Here is a 16,358-nt window from a genome sequence, read left to right on the forward strand (position 1 = left end):
ATTGGATAAACTTTAAACCCCACTAAGAGCAGGGGTTCTGTCCCCACCCCCTCTCTGAGACGTCCGCTGTGATTGGTCCACACACCTGCCATACAATTTTAGAACCAATGACCGTTAAGAGTTGAAAACGTCATCATTAGATGCCGGAAGAAATGTCACATGTATCAAGCAACCTCTAACGTCCTGCGGAATGAGCAGAAAGCTATTGTGGGGTAACTAGTTTATCAAAAAAGCGTTCAGAAATGTTTGCGCAACATTAATTAAGTGTGATTTATCTTTTAGTTCAGTTATTTTAATGACTGGACCACGTGTTTATTATGAACACGGTCCCTGTGAAGCTCGGCTGCTTTACACTGCTGTTGGTGAAAGGCACAGCTCTGTCTGCTGCTGCTCCGTCAGTCGCACACTGTGATTTTCGTTTCCACCGGACTGTTTTCCAGTTTTTTAGGACAATGGCCACTAATAATAATAATAGCAATAATAGTAATAACTTCCCTGACACGAGGCAGCCGAGGAAAGTCAAGCAGAAGGAGCCGCTACGCAGAATGAAGACCAAAGAGAGCAGGAGCAGACGGTTCGACGGTCATGGACCGGCCACCGTGTACCTGCAGGTGGTCGGTGCTGGGAGCAGAGACAACGCTGCGTCTCTTTATGTTTTCTCCGATTACAACAGGTACCGTGTACACACATATCTCATGTTGTTTTCGGTAGGAAAGGCTTTGAAACCAGGACTCCAGTAGCCTGTTGAAGTCTATTTTTAATATTGGAGGCTAAGTTAAAGTGGTGTCTTTTACAGACAACATGGTATAGATTTACAAAGGTATGAAACATATGTAGTATAGCAAGGTGTTGCAGGAGAAAGTCTTCTTTCCTGATGTCAAAGTGTACTCCACAGTGTCAGCACACTGCAGCATCATTGCTTATTGTGGTTACAGTTTGGGCTTTAACAAACTGTTATTTACATTAATAATTGACTTGTTTATGAACTTTTGATAAGTGAATAAATCTGGGGGCCTTAAAATGTCAGAAAATGCTTATTTGAACATGTTATCAGTTTATGTGTTGTTTATAGGACAAAAAGATACTGTGATAGTTTTGTATGTGATATATATTTCAATATGAAAAGATACAAGGATTTTTCACAGGTGACACAAAAAACTATTTAGAAAGAATTCATCATTCTAGAATGAGTGAAGTGGTTTTGTGAAAAGTATTTTAGGAAAAGCAGGAGAAAGCATTTTGGAACCTTTCTCATTTGTTGCAACATTGGAAAAAGCATCCATCTGGCTTTACGCTCGCCTTACAGAGCTTCAACGTGTCGATTTAAATGTCAAACAAATGAGCATTTTTCCTCTGTGTGGTGGTAACAACTGCAGGACTGACAATGCTGACAGTGTACCTGTTTTTGGTCAACATCATCCTTTCTGTAGCCAAAATATTTTTCGGATTTCTTATTTGCAGCCAAATTTTCTTTTCCAGTGTTGAACTGTCTCTTGTTTCTTGTTCATTTTGCTGTGGACATGCAGTGCCCGCAGGTCAACAAACTCTGCGTCTTGTAAATAAAGTTAGATATACAGGCTTCAGACTACTGCTACAGACTTCTTTTGTAGATTTAGAGAATTGAAAAAAAAGAACTGTAGGAGTTTTCTTTTTGTATCAAGCAGCAAAAAAAGTTCAAGCATGATGTGTTTGAGTTACTTTTTATTACTTCACATTACAATTCTTGCGATGTGACTACTGCAGAGTTTGTGTTGAAATGATGCCTTTCTTTTGTATGTGCCTTCAAAATACATCACAAATGTCAAAACTACCCTGCATCACAGCAGGAAACTTTTGGAATCTGCACTAGAAACTTTGAACAAGGTTTGCTGGGTACGTTTGTAAAGGGCCCCTTTAAAGCTCGGAGATCCTTTCAGGATGTCTTTAATTAAAGGAGGTCCAGCATAAAAGTGCCAACAGGAAATCTGACATTGTCTAGCCAGTGTTGAAACACAAAAACTGCTGAATGCAAAAAGGTTGATTTCTTTGGGGGCTCATATCCAACTTGAACCTTAGCAGTTACCATATTGTAGATGAAACTATACACTAAACACTTCACTTCTGTCTGCTGCAGGTACCTGTTCAACTGCGGTGAGGGAACACAGAGACTCATGCAGGAACACAAGTAAGTTGCTTCGAACGTCAGCTCAGTCCATCAGGTGGGCAAGGAAATGGCATTAACATGTTTTTGTTCCTATTGCAGGTTGAAAGCTGCTTGCCTGGACAACATCCTTCTGACCAGACTGAGCTGGGAGAATGTGGGAGGTTTATCAGGTCAGTGGAGTCTGATTCAGAACAAAGAGGTTTTGTAAAGGAAGGAAAATCATCTTTTTGGGAGACCTAGTGCCAAAATAATCAATCACACTGGTCCTCCACAGTAACTCTGTGTTCGCTACTAAAAAGACATCAACTTAATATGCATGATAATATTTATACAATCAAAGGACTTAATGGGAATTAAATGTCATCATCACGCCAACATCACATCTACAATCAGTATTCATCTGTATGGGATCATTTCTGCAAATTATTCAGAATAAAGCGACACTAAAAACTGACGATGATGAACTTTCTGAACAAACATTTAAAATTAATCTAAATGACTAGATTACTATTCTGAGTTCTTTAAAGTGGGAGGCCAAGCTGTTTACGTTTCATGGTTTCATTGATTTATATATATTTATTAATGATGCGAATGTACTGAAAAAATGTCTGCGTTTTAATATCCATACTACCATACTACTAAATAATACACCAGAGCAAGGTTGAGTTTGTCCCAATACCTACTATGTCACATATACTTTGCCAAAAATACCCTGATGTCCAATTACATCTGAGTGGATTTTGCAGCATGTTTTTCTGGCCATTCTTACCCACAATCCTCGGTGCAGTTGTGTCATGATGTCAAGTTTGAGCAGCCAGAATGACAGCTCCTTTTAGGCAACAAACTGCAGCGTCAACGCACATTATTAGAATGAAGTAGCCTGTCCTGTGCATACTGCATGAAACAGTACAAACTTTATGAGAGCAGCTGAAGTGCTTAAAGAAAAAAGAAAAAGTGTGTGAGATGGAACGCAGCCAGTCGTTGAAAACAGTAGAAATAGCTTCAGACTGCCAGTGGCTTCTCACATGTACCTGCTGGATTTTATGCTACATGAGGCCCGACTGGATAATTGCATGAATAAGCAGATGTTCAGCTCTGAGACCATTAGTGAAGATAATTTTTTTCCATTATCCGGCGGCACTATGAATTATTCTCCACAAAAATGCAAATCAGAGAGGGGAGCATGTCTCTGAAGAGTAGACTTCTCCTTGGTTAGGGTGAAGTCGATTTGCTGCAGGTGCCCGAGTGCCCCCAGACTATAAGATGTCTTCTGTGGGTTTGATCCACTGTGGTATCATTCTGTCTGTGGCTGGTCTGCTTAGATTACTTTCGCTAATATGTAACTGGAATTCATCAGCGAAACCAACTTTTTCCATCATCCGCTGTGAAGTGCTCAGCTTAGTGTTTGTCCTTGTTTACCCCCTGACAAGAGGTTTAGAGATGCTTATCGTCCTTGGAGACACTTTTAGATCATTTTCTTTTGACAGAACGTTTACTGATTGGAGATTGTGTTTTTTCTTTAGTAAATGCTGTATCTCTGTTCTGTCTCTGAGTGAACAGAACTTGATGTATTGATCTTCTGATGATGTGCCCACTTTGTGCTTTGAATACAACTGATCCACTTCGGTTTCGTGGAGGTCCATCCGCTGCCCCCTCAGAAACCTTCAGTCCAGCTGTGATTTGATGCTGAGAAAAGCCTCTCTTTGCTCAGAATAACAATCTGACACTTTGAATTAGTTCTGATGCCACGTTTCCAACTATCACAGTGCTACTTTGTGAGCATCACTGTGCAGGAAGCTTGAGGCCAGAAATACTTATTGTTCATGAACAGTGGCCACGGGTTGATTCAGTTTAACAGGCCTCTGGTGAGTCGAACAAACCCACCTGAGTGTCGTCTGAACACTGCAGCAATAAGAGGATAGAAATCCCCAAAATTTTACAAAGAAGTTAAGATAGTCTGCTTCAGTGTTATTGCTGATGTAGAAATAGAACACAATCTAAAAGCACAAATGCTTGAAGAACACTTTTAAATGTTTCAAAACCCTCAAACCTTCTGATTGTGTCCAAGTTTACTCGAAAACCTGTCAGATTTTTGATATGCTCTCAGACCTCACTGTATGTAGGTAGATGTTTATGCTTTTTTTCAGTGACTTTTGAGCAAAATGTGTAATTTACTCCTTCCTTCCTTCATTCACACATATTATCTAAATGCATGTAAAATATGAAAGTTTAATTTTGGAAGTAGATTTTTTTTTCTTTAAACTGTATTTTTGTATAGTTAAATTACCTTAATATTCACTGTGACGTTGGTTTTCTGAACCCTTACCTACGTCTCCTCTCTTTTCCAGGGATGATACTAACTTTGAAGGACATCGGCGTCCCTGAGTGTGCTCTCTCCGGACCTCCGCAGCTGGTGAGAAGCTAAATCGCACAACATAAACACGCCTGCGGGAGCTTTTAATGCAACAAGGACTCACTTTACATCTGCTGTCTGCCTTTTTTTTTTTTTTTCAAAGGAGAACTATCTGAATGCCATCAAGACATTTTCTGGACCGCTGGATGAGATCAAGCTATGTATGTTGAATTAAATCAGACGCATATTATTTTTTGCATTATGTATTTCTGTGTGATGTTCACGGTTTCGTGTTCTCCCAGCGGTTCGACCGTACACTGATGACACGTACAAAGACGACACCATGACGATTCATCAGGTGCCGATATTTGGTGAGTTTTTCCTGCAGTTCAAATTTCAGCTTCAGAAAGACTCTCGATTGTTAGTTGACTCTTTTTTGCTGTTTTATCGAAGCAGCCAAGTCGAAGAGCGATGGTAGAAAACCCTCCCCCAGGTCTGGCAGCAGCAGCCCTTCTCACAGTTCTCCAAAGGAAGATGCCTTTTACATTAACAACAGCCCAGACGAAGCAGGTGAGTGCAGGAGCCGTCAGAGGAAACCTTTAAAGGTGCTACCAAAAGAGGAGAGAAGGCAGACGTCAGACCGTGTTAATCCAGAATATAGGGAAAATAGACATGCAACAAAATAGAGATCAGCTTTACTTTGTACCCTGAGCTTGTAGCTTTATGTTATGCTATGAAGGGAAAAGAGATGAGCAACAAACAAAATGAATAAGAAAGTAAACTGGCCAAATTCTGCATGTTTGCGACCGATAATTACAGATTTAAGATCAATCAACAAGCTGACAGCAGATGTTATTAAAATGACTATTTCATTGCAAAATGTTCATGTACATACAGTAAACATATTCATTGGTAATTTAAAAGATAACCTATGTAAAAATGAGTTAATGTTCAGACAAGAGTTTGGAGAATTTGGCTTCAGAGATATAAAAAAACATTCATCACAATCAGCAGATCGACTGTAAATGCAGTGATTTGATGATGCATTCAGACTTGCTTGTAAAAATGTGCGAAGTCTTTTGAAAATAAACTCATTTCATCTCAACTGTCTCCGGCTCAGTTCTGCTAAATGTGCATTTACAGTCGGTGTCAGCAAATCTGGAAATCACTTTGTCACAAGTGCAGCTGTAGAAAAGGGTATTGTTTAAACTGCTTACATCAATCAGTGTTATCCAGCTCAGAATTTTGTTCAGGGGAAATTTTTCTTGCGACCGTAAGGCTCTTTCCTCCTCGTTTGTTCGTTTTTGTCTGCAAATTTATGTTCATCAGCTAGATTGACTCAGATTTGTGCAGGGAGCCTAATCCTTTAGCCCTGTTCAGTTTGTTTAACGTCAAACTGAAGTAAAAAATAAAAGTATAGACGCACAGAGTTTCATTGCTTCAGTTATTTGTGTCAAATGTGTTGCAGGTGACAGACGAACAGCAGCGAGAAATACATCTTTAGTGGTTGCCTTTGTGTGTAAGGTAGGACGCTGTAAAAACAATACCATCCTGTCTGTGAGGTTTGACTTGAAGATGTTTTTTCTGACGTTTTCCTTCTCTACCTGTCAAATATTTTTACAGCTTCACCCCAAGAAAGGAAACTTCTTAGTTGCTCAAGCCAGAGAGCTTGGACTGCCCGTGTACGTGGATTTATTTAAAAGTTGGTTCGGTTGGTGTGTGCTGCTCTGATTGCATTGTTTGTAATGTTAACCCTGTTTGTTAGTGCAAAGCTTTGACTCTGATGGTGCATTTTAACCACGAGGCCCTTCAGGCTGGCCAGAAATGTCTGATGCTCACTAGTTGTGTTAGTTGTATTGTTAGAGATGTGAACTGATGGAATGAGTTCATCATTACTTATTTGGAAATGGTCAAATTTGAAGACATGATTGCATTAGTTTTGCTTTTTGTAACATTTGTAGATTCTACATTTTTCCGTCCAATATGGATTTTCAGGAGTAAAATTTCTGATATTAATATATTGGCCGCTCGTCTTTATATGTAAAAAGTTGATGATGAGATGGGGCCAGTGTTTATCAACTTTTCAGCAATTTATTTCACAAACTAGGTTTTCAGTGTATTGTGAAGACTCTGCACCTCCGTCTGCTCTGTTAGGAAGCATGCTCTGCTACATGTGCTGCAGAAAGTACTAAGATTAATGTTAATAATGGAGCCAGAGCTGCTCTGCTAAATAAACTACAATAGTCACTCAAATTTAATTCAGATTTTTATTTATTATTACTTTTGTCAATTTCAACTTATTTCAGTGACAGCTGCTTTTTTCCTTCTTTAATGGGAGGGTATGAATATGTTTGAGGACGACGGTATCGTCCAACAACTTGCTCCTCTTTATGAGCCATGCTGCTTTTAATTTATTGATTCAGTATATTTTATTTTCCTCTGTTCTCTGCTCTGCTATGTGATGATGTCATTTCTAAATATTGTTGCTTTTCATATTATATATTATTACTATAACCTTCTCGCTTGTACTTCTATTAACGTAACTACAGCTGACTTTTTTCCAAGTACATTTTGAGTATTCGGTTAACCCTCTGAACCCCGGGCAGATTGTGGGTGTTTTTTTTCCCTCCTGTCACGTTTTTCCTCACTGTGAGCTCATTTTTCACTGCAGTATAAAGTCCTGCACTTCTATGGAAACAACACAACTCTGGCTAGGAATGTGTTTTGTGAAGTATAACAAAGCTGAGTCAGAAAATAGCGAAATAGGTCTATCACAGTTTCCCAGAGCCTAAAGAATATTTAAATTGATTGCTTAGGTCAACCAACAGTGTGAAGACATTGACTTTACACAGCTATAAACCAGGAAAAAAAGCTGCAAAACATATTTGAAAAGCTTAAGCTGTGTTTGATTGACTGTCTTTCAAATAATGCCGCACTTCAGACTTTAACTGCTCTACAATCCTTCTCCTCACAGAGGCACAGCAGCGATCGGTCCACTTATCGCAGCTCTGAAAGACGGGAAGAGCATCACGTATGAAGGAAAAGAGGTGGCGTATTAAAACTAATTCTTCTGCATTTATCAGGCTGCAGTTTCAAACTGCATCCGCTCACTCTGTCGCTGTTGTGTTGCAGATTCGGCCGGAGCAGGTTTGTACTCCCACTGACCCAGGACCAGTCTTTATTGTAGTCGAGTGTCCATCTGAGGAGTTTGTGGATGCTGTCGTCACCAATCAGCAGCTGAGAAGGTAACAGGTTTAAATTTAGAGTTGTATAGAGCTGTCATTGAGCTTGTTTATGGGGAAAAAAACTGCATTTAAGCTGAACCTGTCATCGCCATCAGATACCAGAAAGGAAACACAGAAGACTCCCCTGTGCTGGTGGTCCACATGACTCCAGAGTGTGTCCTGAAAACAGATGAATACAAGGAGTGGATGGAGAGGTTGGTTTTCTCTCACTGTGAAACCAGACTCAATAGGAACTTATCCTGCTTTTGTGGTTGATGCTCTGAACCTCCAACTGTTCTGTGTTTCCGCAGATTTCCATCCACAACAGAACACCTGATCCTCAACGAACACGTGTCTCCAGTCCACAACGTCAGGAGTCATAAGATCCAGGTGCAGCTCAACATGATTCACCCAGAGATCTTTCCACAACTAAAGGCTTACAGAACAAAGGTAACACTGGTGGTGTGAAAATCTCTGTCTTGTTCTGTTCCAACACATTCCAGACAGTTCGTAGCTCAGACCTGTGATGGTTAATTATACGCCTACATTTTGTGAATGTATCCAGCCTCACTTTGTAAGACTTTTGTCCATTAGTATCCAAGTCATCGACCCTTTATGCTTTGATATCCAGGTCATTAGTACTTTATTGCGTAAATATCCAGGCTTTCTGTATTTATTTTTTATATTATCCAGGTAATTGATCGATTTTTGCGTTAATATCCAGATTTTAAATACTTCTTTGTGTAAATATCCAGGTTTTCTATACTTTTGTCTGTCATTATCCAAGATATTTTATACTTTTGTGTATTAATATTGTGGTTTTTGATAGTTTCTTGCATTAATGTCCAGATCATTAGTACATTTGTGCATTAATATCCAGATATTTGATCTGTTGTGTGTTAATATCCAGATTTTCTTTGCTTTTTTCCAGGTTTTTTGTGCTTGCGGGCAATTACATCCAGGTTATTGATAGATTTGTGCATTACTATCCAGATTTTTGATACTCCTGTGTCTTTGTATCCAGGTTTTTGACACATTTGTGTGTTACTATCAAGGTTATTGATATTGTTGTGCATTAATATCCAGATTTTTGATTGGTTTGTGTGTATACATACAAGATTTTAATAATTTGGTTCGTTTTTGTTCAGGTCATGAGTACATTTGTGCCTTAATCCCTGGGTTTTTGATTCATCTGTGTGTTACTATAGAAGTTGTTGCTATTTTGTGTGTTACATTACCCAGAGTGAAGCTAAGTAGTTAAAAGAGTGTGTTTTACAAGTGTAAAGACAAGCTTCCTTCCTAATCTCTCTCAAATTTGTAGTCTCTTGATACAACCTATCCTCACCCACAACACGTGTAAACAAACGTGATATGTAAAATCTGATAAATTCCCATTTAGTACAACAAAACTGCCTTTAAAAGTCTGTAAGTAGTCCATTGTCCTTAAACACTGGATGCCAAATTTCCCATAATGCAGCTCAGTAATGTCTTTCCATGGACTGAACTGTAAATGTAAGTCGCACCCAGTAGTTCTGTTCCTAGTCCACACACTGTAGTTGCTGTGAGAGTCAGTTAAGATCAGAGTTCAGAGGGATAAGTAAGTTATGATGCATAAAAGTATCTGTAAGAAAACATCAAAAACTTTCTCATATTTTGGTGTTTTTTTCCCTCAGGAGCCTCAGGCTGCCTTACACGTCCCGAACGTCAGAGCCGAGTGTCTGCTCAAGTTCCAGCTCAGACCTGTAATGGAGTGGCAAAGGTTAGTTTGTCCTTCAATCCCCCCAATTTAGCCAACATTACTCTGCAGCTCCGAGCGCTGCCTTGTCACAGAAAACAATCTGGAATGGACGATTGCACTCAACCGCTTTCTTCTCCTACTTTTTTAACCTCGTCTTACAAGTGTCAGTGTTCCCCCCCCCTCCCCTCCTTCACTGTTTCTGTCAAGTTCTGTGGAGGCACATCAAGGTCAGATGTGGGGGAAAAAAAATCCCTGTTTTTCCCCGGCAGTGTTTTTGCAGGCAGTGGTGTGTGTCTTGTTGACTCTGTGTCTCATTCGTTAGAGATGCCATCCCCTCCTGCAACTCTGAGGAGTTTGTGAAAGAAGCTTCTGAGGTCCCAAACTTTCTGGCAGAAGTGGACAAGTGCAAGATGATTTGCTCCACTGACGCTGCACAGCTCTCTGGTCAGTTCTGCAAACTAGATGCCTGAATTTTTCAAAAGCCTAACAAAATGTTTACTTTTAAGAGAATGGTCCCTCAGTGGTGTTAATTGATGATTAAAAACGCTATAATATTTAAACTATGATGTATCTTTTTTGTCAGACTTCAGTGATTGTGCAGTATGGTTGTGTTTTCTACTGCAGGTCAGGGGGAACAATACCCAGAGGTGGTTTTCTTGGGGACAGGATCAGCTCTTCCGATGAAGACCAGGAACGTCAGCGGCACTTTAGTTAATATCAGGTACGGCTGATTGTCACATTACTGTATTGCGGGAAACGTGACAAAAAATATTCACTCAGTGTCTAAAGAATATAACAGAAAGAAATAGAAAAATTCTTGTTTGAATGAGTATGCAGCACGTTGCTTCTGTTTATGTGCTCCAGAAACTATAGAAATAATGCTGTTACCTCCAACTGGACTTAATGTTCTGAATAACTACAGAAAAGTAAAATAATGAAACAAAGAAAAACATTTATTGTAATGTTCCAGTGATCTAATTAGTGCGCTCACAGTTCACTCACTGTTAATGAGAAACCACAACAAAGCACTGTTTGGTTATGTGCTAAAGTGTTGTCAGACTGTAGATATGTGTTGATATTTTATAGTTACTGTTGTGCCTACCTGCCTGCAGATGGAAATTAGCCAGTTGCTTTTCTCCTTTGGGATTAATGTGTTTTTTGTGGGGTCTCTGACAAATACATACATAAACTAAATTAGGACAAAACACGAGGGAACAGATGTTTCATATCATACTAATTATTTAGTTTTCATAAAACTGGATAAAACGGGACAATAATCCACGTTAAAGACAGATTATGAAAACACCATCTGCTACACGACTCATCCTGTTTGCTCTCAGTTTTATTAGGTTCAGCGTGTACTTTACATGCAAAATTTTAGCATAAATATGAGCTGCAAAGCACAAATAACATTTCATAAAAAGACGTAAGGACGAGGAAAAGCCTTTTTTCCTCTTCATCTGGAATAACCCGAAGCACTTCCCGAAGTAAATAGTCTTTACCATCGACTTAAAACACAAAAACATCTCATTTTTAAAGTAATCTGCTCCTCACCTGAATATGTGAAGCTGGATCTGAATTAAATATATTTAAACGCCATATTAAAAAACTAAATCTGTGATGTTTTTGTGGCTGCACTGTTTTATCAAATGCTAATTCACAGGTTGTCAGTTTATTAACATAAACTTACTTAAGCCAGTCTTTTGTCCCCATTTTTGCCCCTCCTGACAATCGGAGGAGGAATCGGTTTGTTATCTTGTTCTGTTCTAATGTTTGGTCCAGATTATTTGGCAATGTAAAGGGATTTATAGAATCAGACCCACAAAAGGAGTCAAACCAAGCAGCCTTGCAGTAAATTCTCCCTTTATCAAGATTATAAAGTTCAGTTTTTGGACAATTGTTCTCCATCAAACAATCAGTAATGTTTCAAAAGTGCTTTACTGTCTGCAGCCAAGTTTAAGGGATTAAAAACTTCTTTGTGCAAATCTGTAAAACCTGAAACAGTGGCCCTTAATAGGTGATGGATGTACAATATACACAAATTAGTTTTCCATCCTGCAAAGCTGAATCATGCAGTGGGTCTGCAAGAGAGATACACTTATTTACTCTGCTGAAATTCTTGCATCAGAATCCACAAGAGCTGACAAACAAAAACAAGCAACATGAAACGAGTGAAACGTCCCGAGAAAGCCGTGCTCGCTCGCTCGCTGTTTGTAGTTTTGTGTTTTTGCTGCGGATGTTTTCCTCTTGTCTCGCTCATTTTTAATGAACTGTCTGTGTTCGCACGAAGCCCGACTCAGTCTTTGCTGCTGGACTGCGGAGAGGGAACCTTCGCTCAGCTCTGCAGACACTACGGGGACGACGTGGACGACGCTCTGTCCAAGATCTCAACGGTTTTCATCTCACACATGCACGCTGACCATCACACAGTAAGAAAGAAACCGTGTCAAACTGGCAAATAAAAACAAATCTGTATCTAGTCTGTTCTAATTACTAATGCTCATATCCAACCTTTTGTCTCAGGGGCTGCTGAAGCTGCTGTACCAAAGGGAAAGGGCGCTGGTGTGTAGGAGAAGATAGTTTTTTGTTGGTTTAATCTTGCTGATGGTTCTCTTGTGTTGCCTAGTTTTACAGTATAGCTCAATCATATCCTGAAGTTGTAAATTGTCAAGTTAAAGTGTCATATTACGTCTCCAGAAAACCCTTGGGAAAGCGTTCAGCCCCATCTACCTGGTGGCTCCGGCTCAGCTGATGACCTGGCTCAACCAGTATCACAACTATTGTGAGGAGATTCTCAGGAATATCAAGTATGTGGACACAAAGACAAAATCAACCTAACATGATATATCATTAAACTCCCTTTATTCTATATGTCTCACCAAAATAATGTCTTTGCACTGACCGGATTCTGTAAAAAACAGAAAAAATCTGCACATGTAGACGGATCTCAAAAGCCATTAGTGACTCAGCTGTGACCAACAGTGACATGAAAAAAAAATCCCAAATCGTTTTTGCTGAGTTTACACAGAGCAGATAGGAGACAAGCAGAGAAACAAAATAAGAATGTAAGTAGTAAAAAAAAAAATCTATATTATTGCCCGTCACCATTTTTGGTCACACCTGTGAGCACTTATGATTTGTGGCATTATTAGTTTGTCATTTTTAATTTCTGTCTCCTCTATGGTTGTGCTGTTTCTATACACATGCAGGACTTTATATTGCAGTGAAAAGTGAGCCTACAGTAAATATAAATGTGACAGGAGCAAAAAAAAAAAAAAAAAACTGTTTGGGTTTTGGATGGTTAACCATAAACTTACTAAAATATCAACTCTAAAACTTTTAATTCTAAATTTCCTGGTTCTCACACTTCACAAGTTTACCAAAATAAATCTGCACTGAAGTTGTGATGTTCTGTACTTAGTGCTACCAAAAACAGAAGAGGTTTGGAGGGCAATTTAATTAAACACAAGACAAAACGAGCAGTTTTCAGCTTTTAATTTTAGATATTTTTTAACTTGGTAGCTGCCATTGAGTTTGGAAGATTCATTTGTCTGATTCAGGTCTTAGTTTTGGTTAATAAGCATCTTGCACACCAGGGGGCGCTGGGACAAGAGGTTAAGCAGCTAAATTTAGCTTATTGCCAGTCATTTCACAGTTGACTAAGACTAAACTGATTGTAGGATGAAGTTAGATGGCATAATCTTACCACACCTTATTTAGAAGCTATTTTTAGAGCTTTGAACAACATGTAAGCTCTTGGGACGCACCTAAACACTAGTAAAAGGTACTTGAGTTAAGATTTAGTCACGTTCTGATCCCAAGATCAAGAGTAAACTTTCATGTTACTTATTCTGGACCTGATTTCACCTTTAAAGGATAATTAAAAGTTTAGCTTCTTGGGGCAGTGATGTACAAGTGTAATCCAGGACCTTGTGGCATCAGCACACTTTTCAGCTTTTCAGCATCATTTATGTGTGAGGTTGGGTGTGAAACAGACTTCTGGCAGCACAGTTTCCAGCCTCGTGTTTCTCCTTCGTAATGTGTGTTTTGTTTTTCAGCCTCATCCCAAACAGATTTCTGTGCGATGGTGCCGAGGTGCCCAAGCAAAAGGAGTCAATCGTCCAGGGGTTGCTGAAAAAGAACGATCTAGAGAAGGTCTGCGGCCGCTTGGACATCACATCCGTTATTACTGAAGCCTTTAAAGTTTATTAAGTCACTTTTGTTTCTCTGTGCGTCTCAGTTCCGGACATGCTTCGTGCGTCACTGCAAGAACGCCTTTGCCTGCAGCTTCGCCCACCGGTCGGGCTGGAAACTTGCCTTTTCTGGTGACACCATGCCCTGCGACGCGTTCGTAAACATCGGTCAGTAGCACTCAGAGAGATTAAAGTCCATACATCACCCGAGTGTATATACGCACACATGCGTAATAGCAAATCGAGCATGCGGTTTCAATATTTCAGTGATTCATATTAGATCATCTTATCTGTATCTTGACTACATGGGTTGTTCTGAATAATTTATCTGATATTTCTTAATGCTTTCGAGCACTCTCGTAGCTGGCAGCCTTTTCTAATGGCTCCTATGGGATCCCACTTCATTGACTCTTCTTAAATTGCTTGACTGGATTCTGTCCAAGCAAAGCCTCCCAGAGACAGCGAGTGTATCCCATGCCTGTTCATTATAGATGGCTCAGCTCACCAGACAAACAGGGCGTGCCGATTCTTGATTATGCCGACTACCTGATTGATTTCCTGTGGGACAGGAAGAGGCTGTAAGTGCTTATCTGCGAGTCTGTGATTCAGGCTTCTGATTCCCACTTTTTTTTTCGCAGGAAAGAATGCGACCTTACTAATCCACGAGGCCACACTGGAAGATGAGCTGGCGGAGGAAGCTGTAGAGAAAAGGCATAGGTGAGTAAAACAAACTGTGCAGCACTAAGTAGCTCTGCAGGTTCTTTAATGTGATTTACGGAAATGAAGAAAATGAAGAAAAAAAACAAAACACAGCAGTAAAAGCCGTGTGTTGGCCAGAAAAAGACTTCACTTTCTTTTCTGATTGAGGTTGCCATTATTTTCTGAGTGCATTGTTAAATTTCTTTACTCTCTGCAGATATTGACATTGATTTTTGCACCTCTTTTATGGCGTCTGTCTTCACAAAAGCATCTTTTATGTCCTTAGAAAACAATATTCCCATTGAAACTTTGTCTCCGAGAAGCAGTGCAACGTAAATCTTTGACTTTATGCTTCATGTTTTCTGACAGCACGACATCCCAGGCCATCGGTATCGGCATGAAGATGAACGCTGACTTCATCATGCTGAACCACTTTAGCCAGCGATACGCCAAGATCCCACTCTTCAGCGAAGACTTCACTGACAGGGTGGGAATATCGTTTGACCACATGAGAGTAAGTAGCAATGCACATGTGGCAACTTCATATAAAGATGTTCATTCATCCAGTAGCCACATGTGTTTTCTGAATCCCTGCTGAGTGAGTGTTTGATAAATAATGTCTCACCACTGGATTTGACAGTTAATTGATAATACCTCAGAATTTGGAAATTCTTTATCCTTGTATCACAAGTGAATGCATCACCTCACAAGTATGCAAATGTTAGATGCTACAAAAAATTGAATTATGCAAGAAATATATGAAAATGATGCACATTCATGTGTTGAATTCTATGTGCTAGGCAAAATATATATCATTATCTGATACATCAGAGTCTGCACACAAGTATGTAACCCTCTGAACCCCAAGAGTCCCATTTTTATTCACTGTGAGCTCATTTTTTACAGCAATAATAACATCCTACACCTCAATGGAAACGGCACAACCATGACTAGAAGTAGAGAGAACTCAGAAATATCTTCTATGTAGTATGACAAGTTAACAAAAAAGGAGAAAATTAAGATACATTTGTTATTATTTTATGGCTCTACACATCATAATGTCTGGGTGATTGTAATACTTAGATTTTTATTTTGTTTCCATACTTGTGTAAACACAGCCTGCAGTTCAGCAGAAAGTTTCAAAATCTTGGTAAAGTTAATAACTTCACGATTGCCCAGAGGAGCACAGAATTTCTAGGTTTCACAGAGTCTGTTTACTGCAAACTGATTATTTTTGGCATTTAAAAAAAAAAGAGACATGTAGAATAAATTGATTTGACAATCTACAGCTTAGATTTGGTCAAGTCTTCCAGTGGAATGTCACACATGATTAGTTCAAGGACCTCTGGAGAGTTGAAATGAGCAAGATTCCTTCTGTTTTTACAGTTTCTGGTCTGATAAATTGTATAATTTTGCCCATTTTTAAAAAAGATAACACGCCTTTCAAACCCGCTAGCAGGTTTTGGGGTTTCAGAGGATTAATGCTTTCAACAATATTTATTCAAGTATAACCTCATGGGGATGTCTGGAGTGTAAAAGTTCTTCTTCAGATTCTTGAAGTGTCATGGTGACACGTTTGAGCGTCTGAAGTGGTACTTTAATAAATATTCTTGGGAGTCATTAATGCTAGCATGAAACATTAGGTGAAAGCCTTACATTTGGATTCATTTTCTTCTGATTCAGAGAAGAAAGAAGAAATCCCATCTGTCGTGTTTTCACTTTTCTTTCTTAACGGCATTCCTCCACCGACATAATGTTTGTTTACTGCTTTTCGGTTAGTCTACACAAAGGCTTGGTATCAAGTGCCTTTTGATCTGAGATTGAAATAAATCAGCAACTTCCAAGTGCCAAATCTTGTTTTCCATATTAATTGATCCCATATTTTCTGATCTAAGTCAGAGACTGAAGGAGGAAACAACGTTCTATACAAATGATCTTATCAAACATCTACGTACAGTTACATTCTAAACAAAATGTGTGTTCTTTAACTTAGATGTAAAAATCTGTT

The 16,358-nt window shown here is 39.2% G+C and overlaps 1 protein-coding gene across 2 annotated transcripts; it reads left to right on the forward strand.

Annotated features, from left to right (window-relative positions):
- Nucleotides 1–141: 141 nt before the first annotated feature.
- elac2 (elaC ribonuclease Z 2) lies at nucleotides 142–14,986 on the forward strand. 2 transcript variants are annotated; one of them, XM_008293831.1, is made up of 23 exons: nucleotides 142–673; nucleotides 2,114–2,164; nucleotides 2,243–2,313; nucleotides 4,492–4,556; nucleotides 4,660–4,717; nucleotides 4,799–4,867; nucleotides 4,950–5,066; nucleotides 5,965–6,020; nucleotides 6,120–6,178; nucleotides 7,471–7,543; nucleotides 7,629–7,741; nucleotides 7,837–7,935; nucleotides 8,032–8,170; nucleotides 9,394–9,479; nucleotides 9,781–9,902; nucleotides 10,083–10,179; nucleotides 11,749–11,887; nucleotides 11,982–12,020; nucleotides 12,156–12,265; nucleotides 13,517–13,613; nucleotides 13,699–13,819; nucleotides 14,290–14,368; nucleotides 14,720–14,986. In XM_008293831.1, the coding sequence occupies exons 1-23, from the start codon at nucleotides 318–320 to the stop codon at nucleotides 14,946–14,948; spliced, it is 2,445 nt and encodes an 814-aa protein (XP_008292053.1). In that variant the 5' UTR covers nucleotides 142–317; the 3' UTR covers nucleotides 14,949–14,986. The 2 variants fall into 2 exon arrangements, with proteins under 2 accessions (XP_008292053.1, XP_008292054.1); XM_008293832.1 differs by having other exon boundaries at nucleotides 4,953–5,066.
- The last annotated feature ends 1,372 nt before the right edge of the window (nucleotides 14,987–16,358 follow it).

Source organism: Stegastes partitus, unplaced genomic scaffold (genome assembly GCF_000690725.1).
Source record: "Stegastes partitus isolate 25-593 unplaced genomic scaffold, Stegastes_partitus-1.0.2 Scaffold914, whole genome shotgun sequence".
In the NCBI taxonomy this organism is placed as follows: domain Eukaryota; kingdom Metazoa; phylum Chordata; class Actinopteri; family Pomacentridae; genus Stegastes; species Stegastes partitus.

Bases quoted from the DNA above. Each gene is read 5' to 3' on its own strand.
- elac2 (XM_008293831.1), top strand. From the start codon at position 318: ATGAACACGGTCCCTGTGAAGCTCGGCTGCTTTACACTGCTGTTGGTG. The intron at 2,165-2,242 runs GTAAGTTGCTTC...TTCCTATTGCAG, and splicing joins AGACTCATGCAGGAACACAA to GTTGAAAGCTGCTTGCCTGG. The intron at 8,171-9,393 runs GTAACACTGGTG...TTTTTCCCTCAG, and splicing joins TAAAGGCTTACAGAACAAAG to GAGCCTCAGGCTGCCTTACA.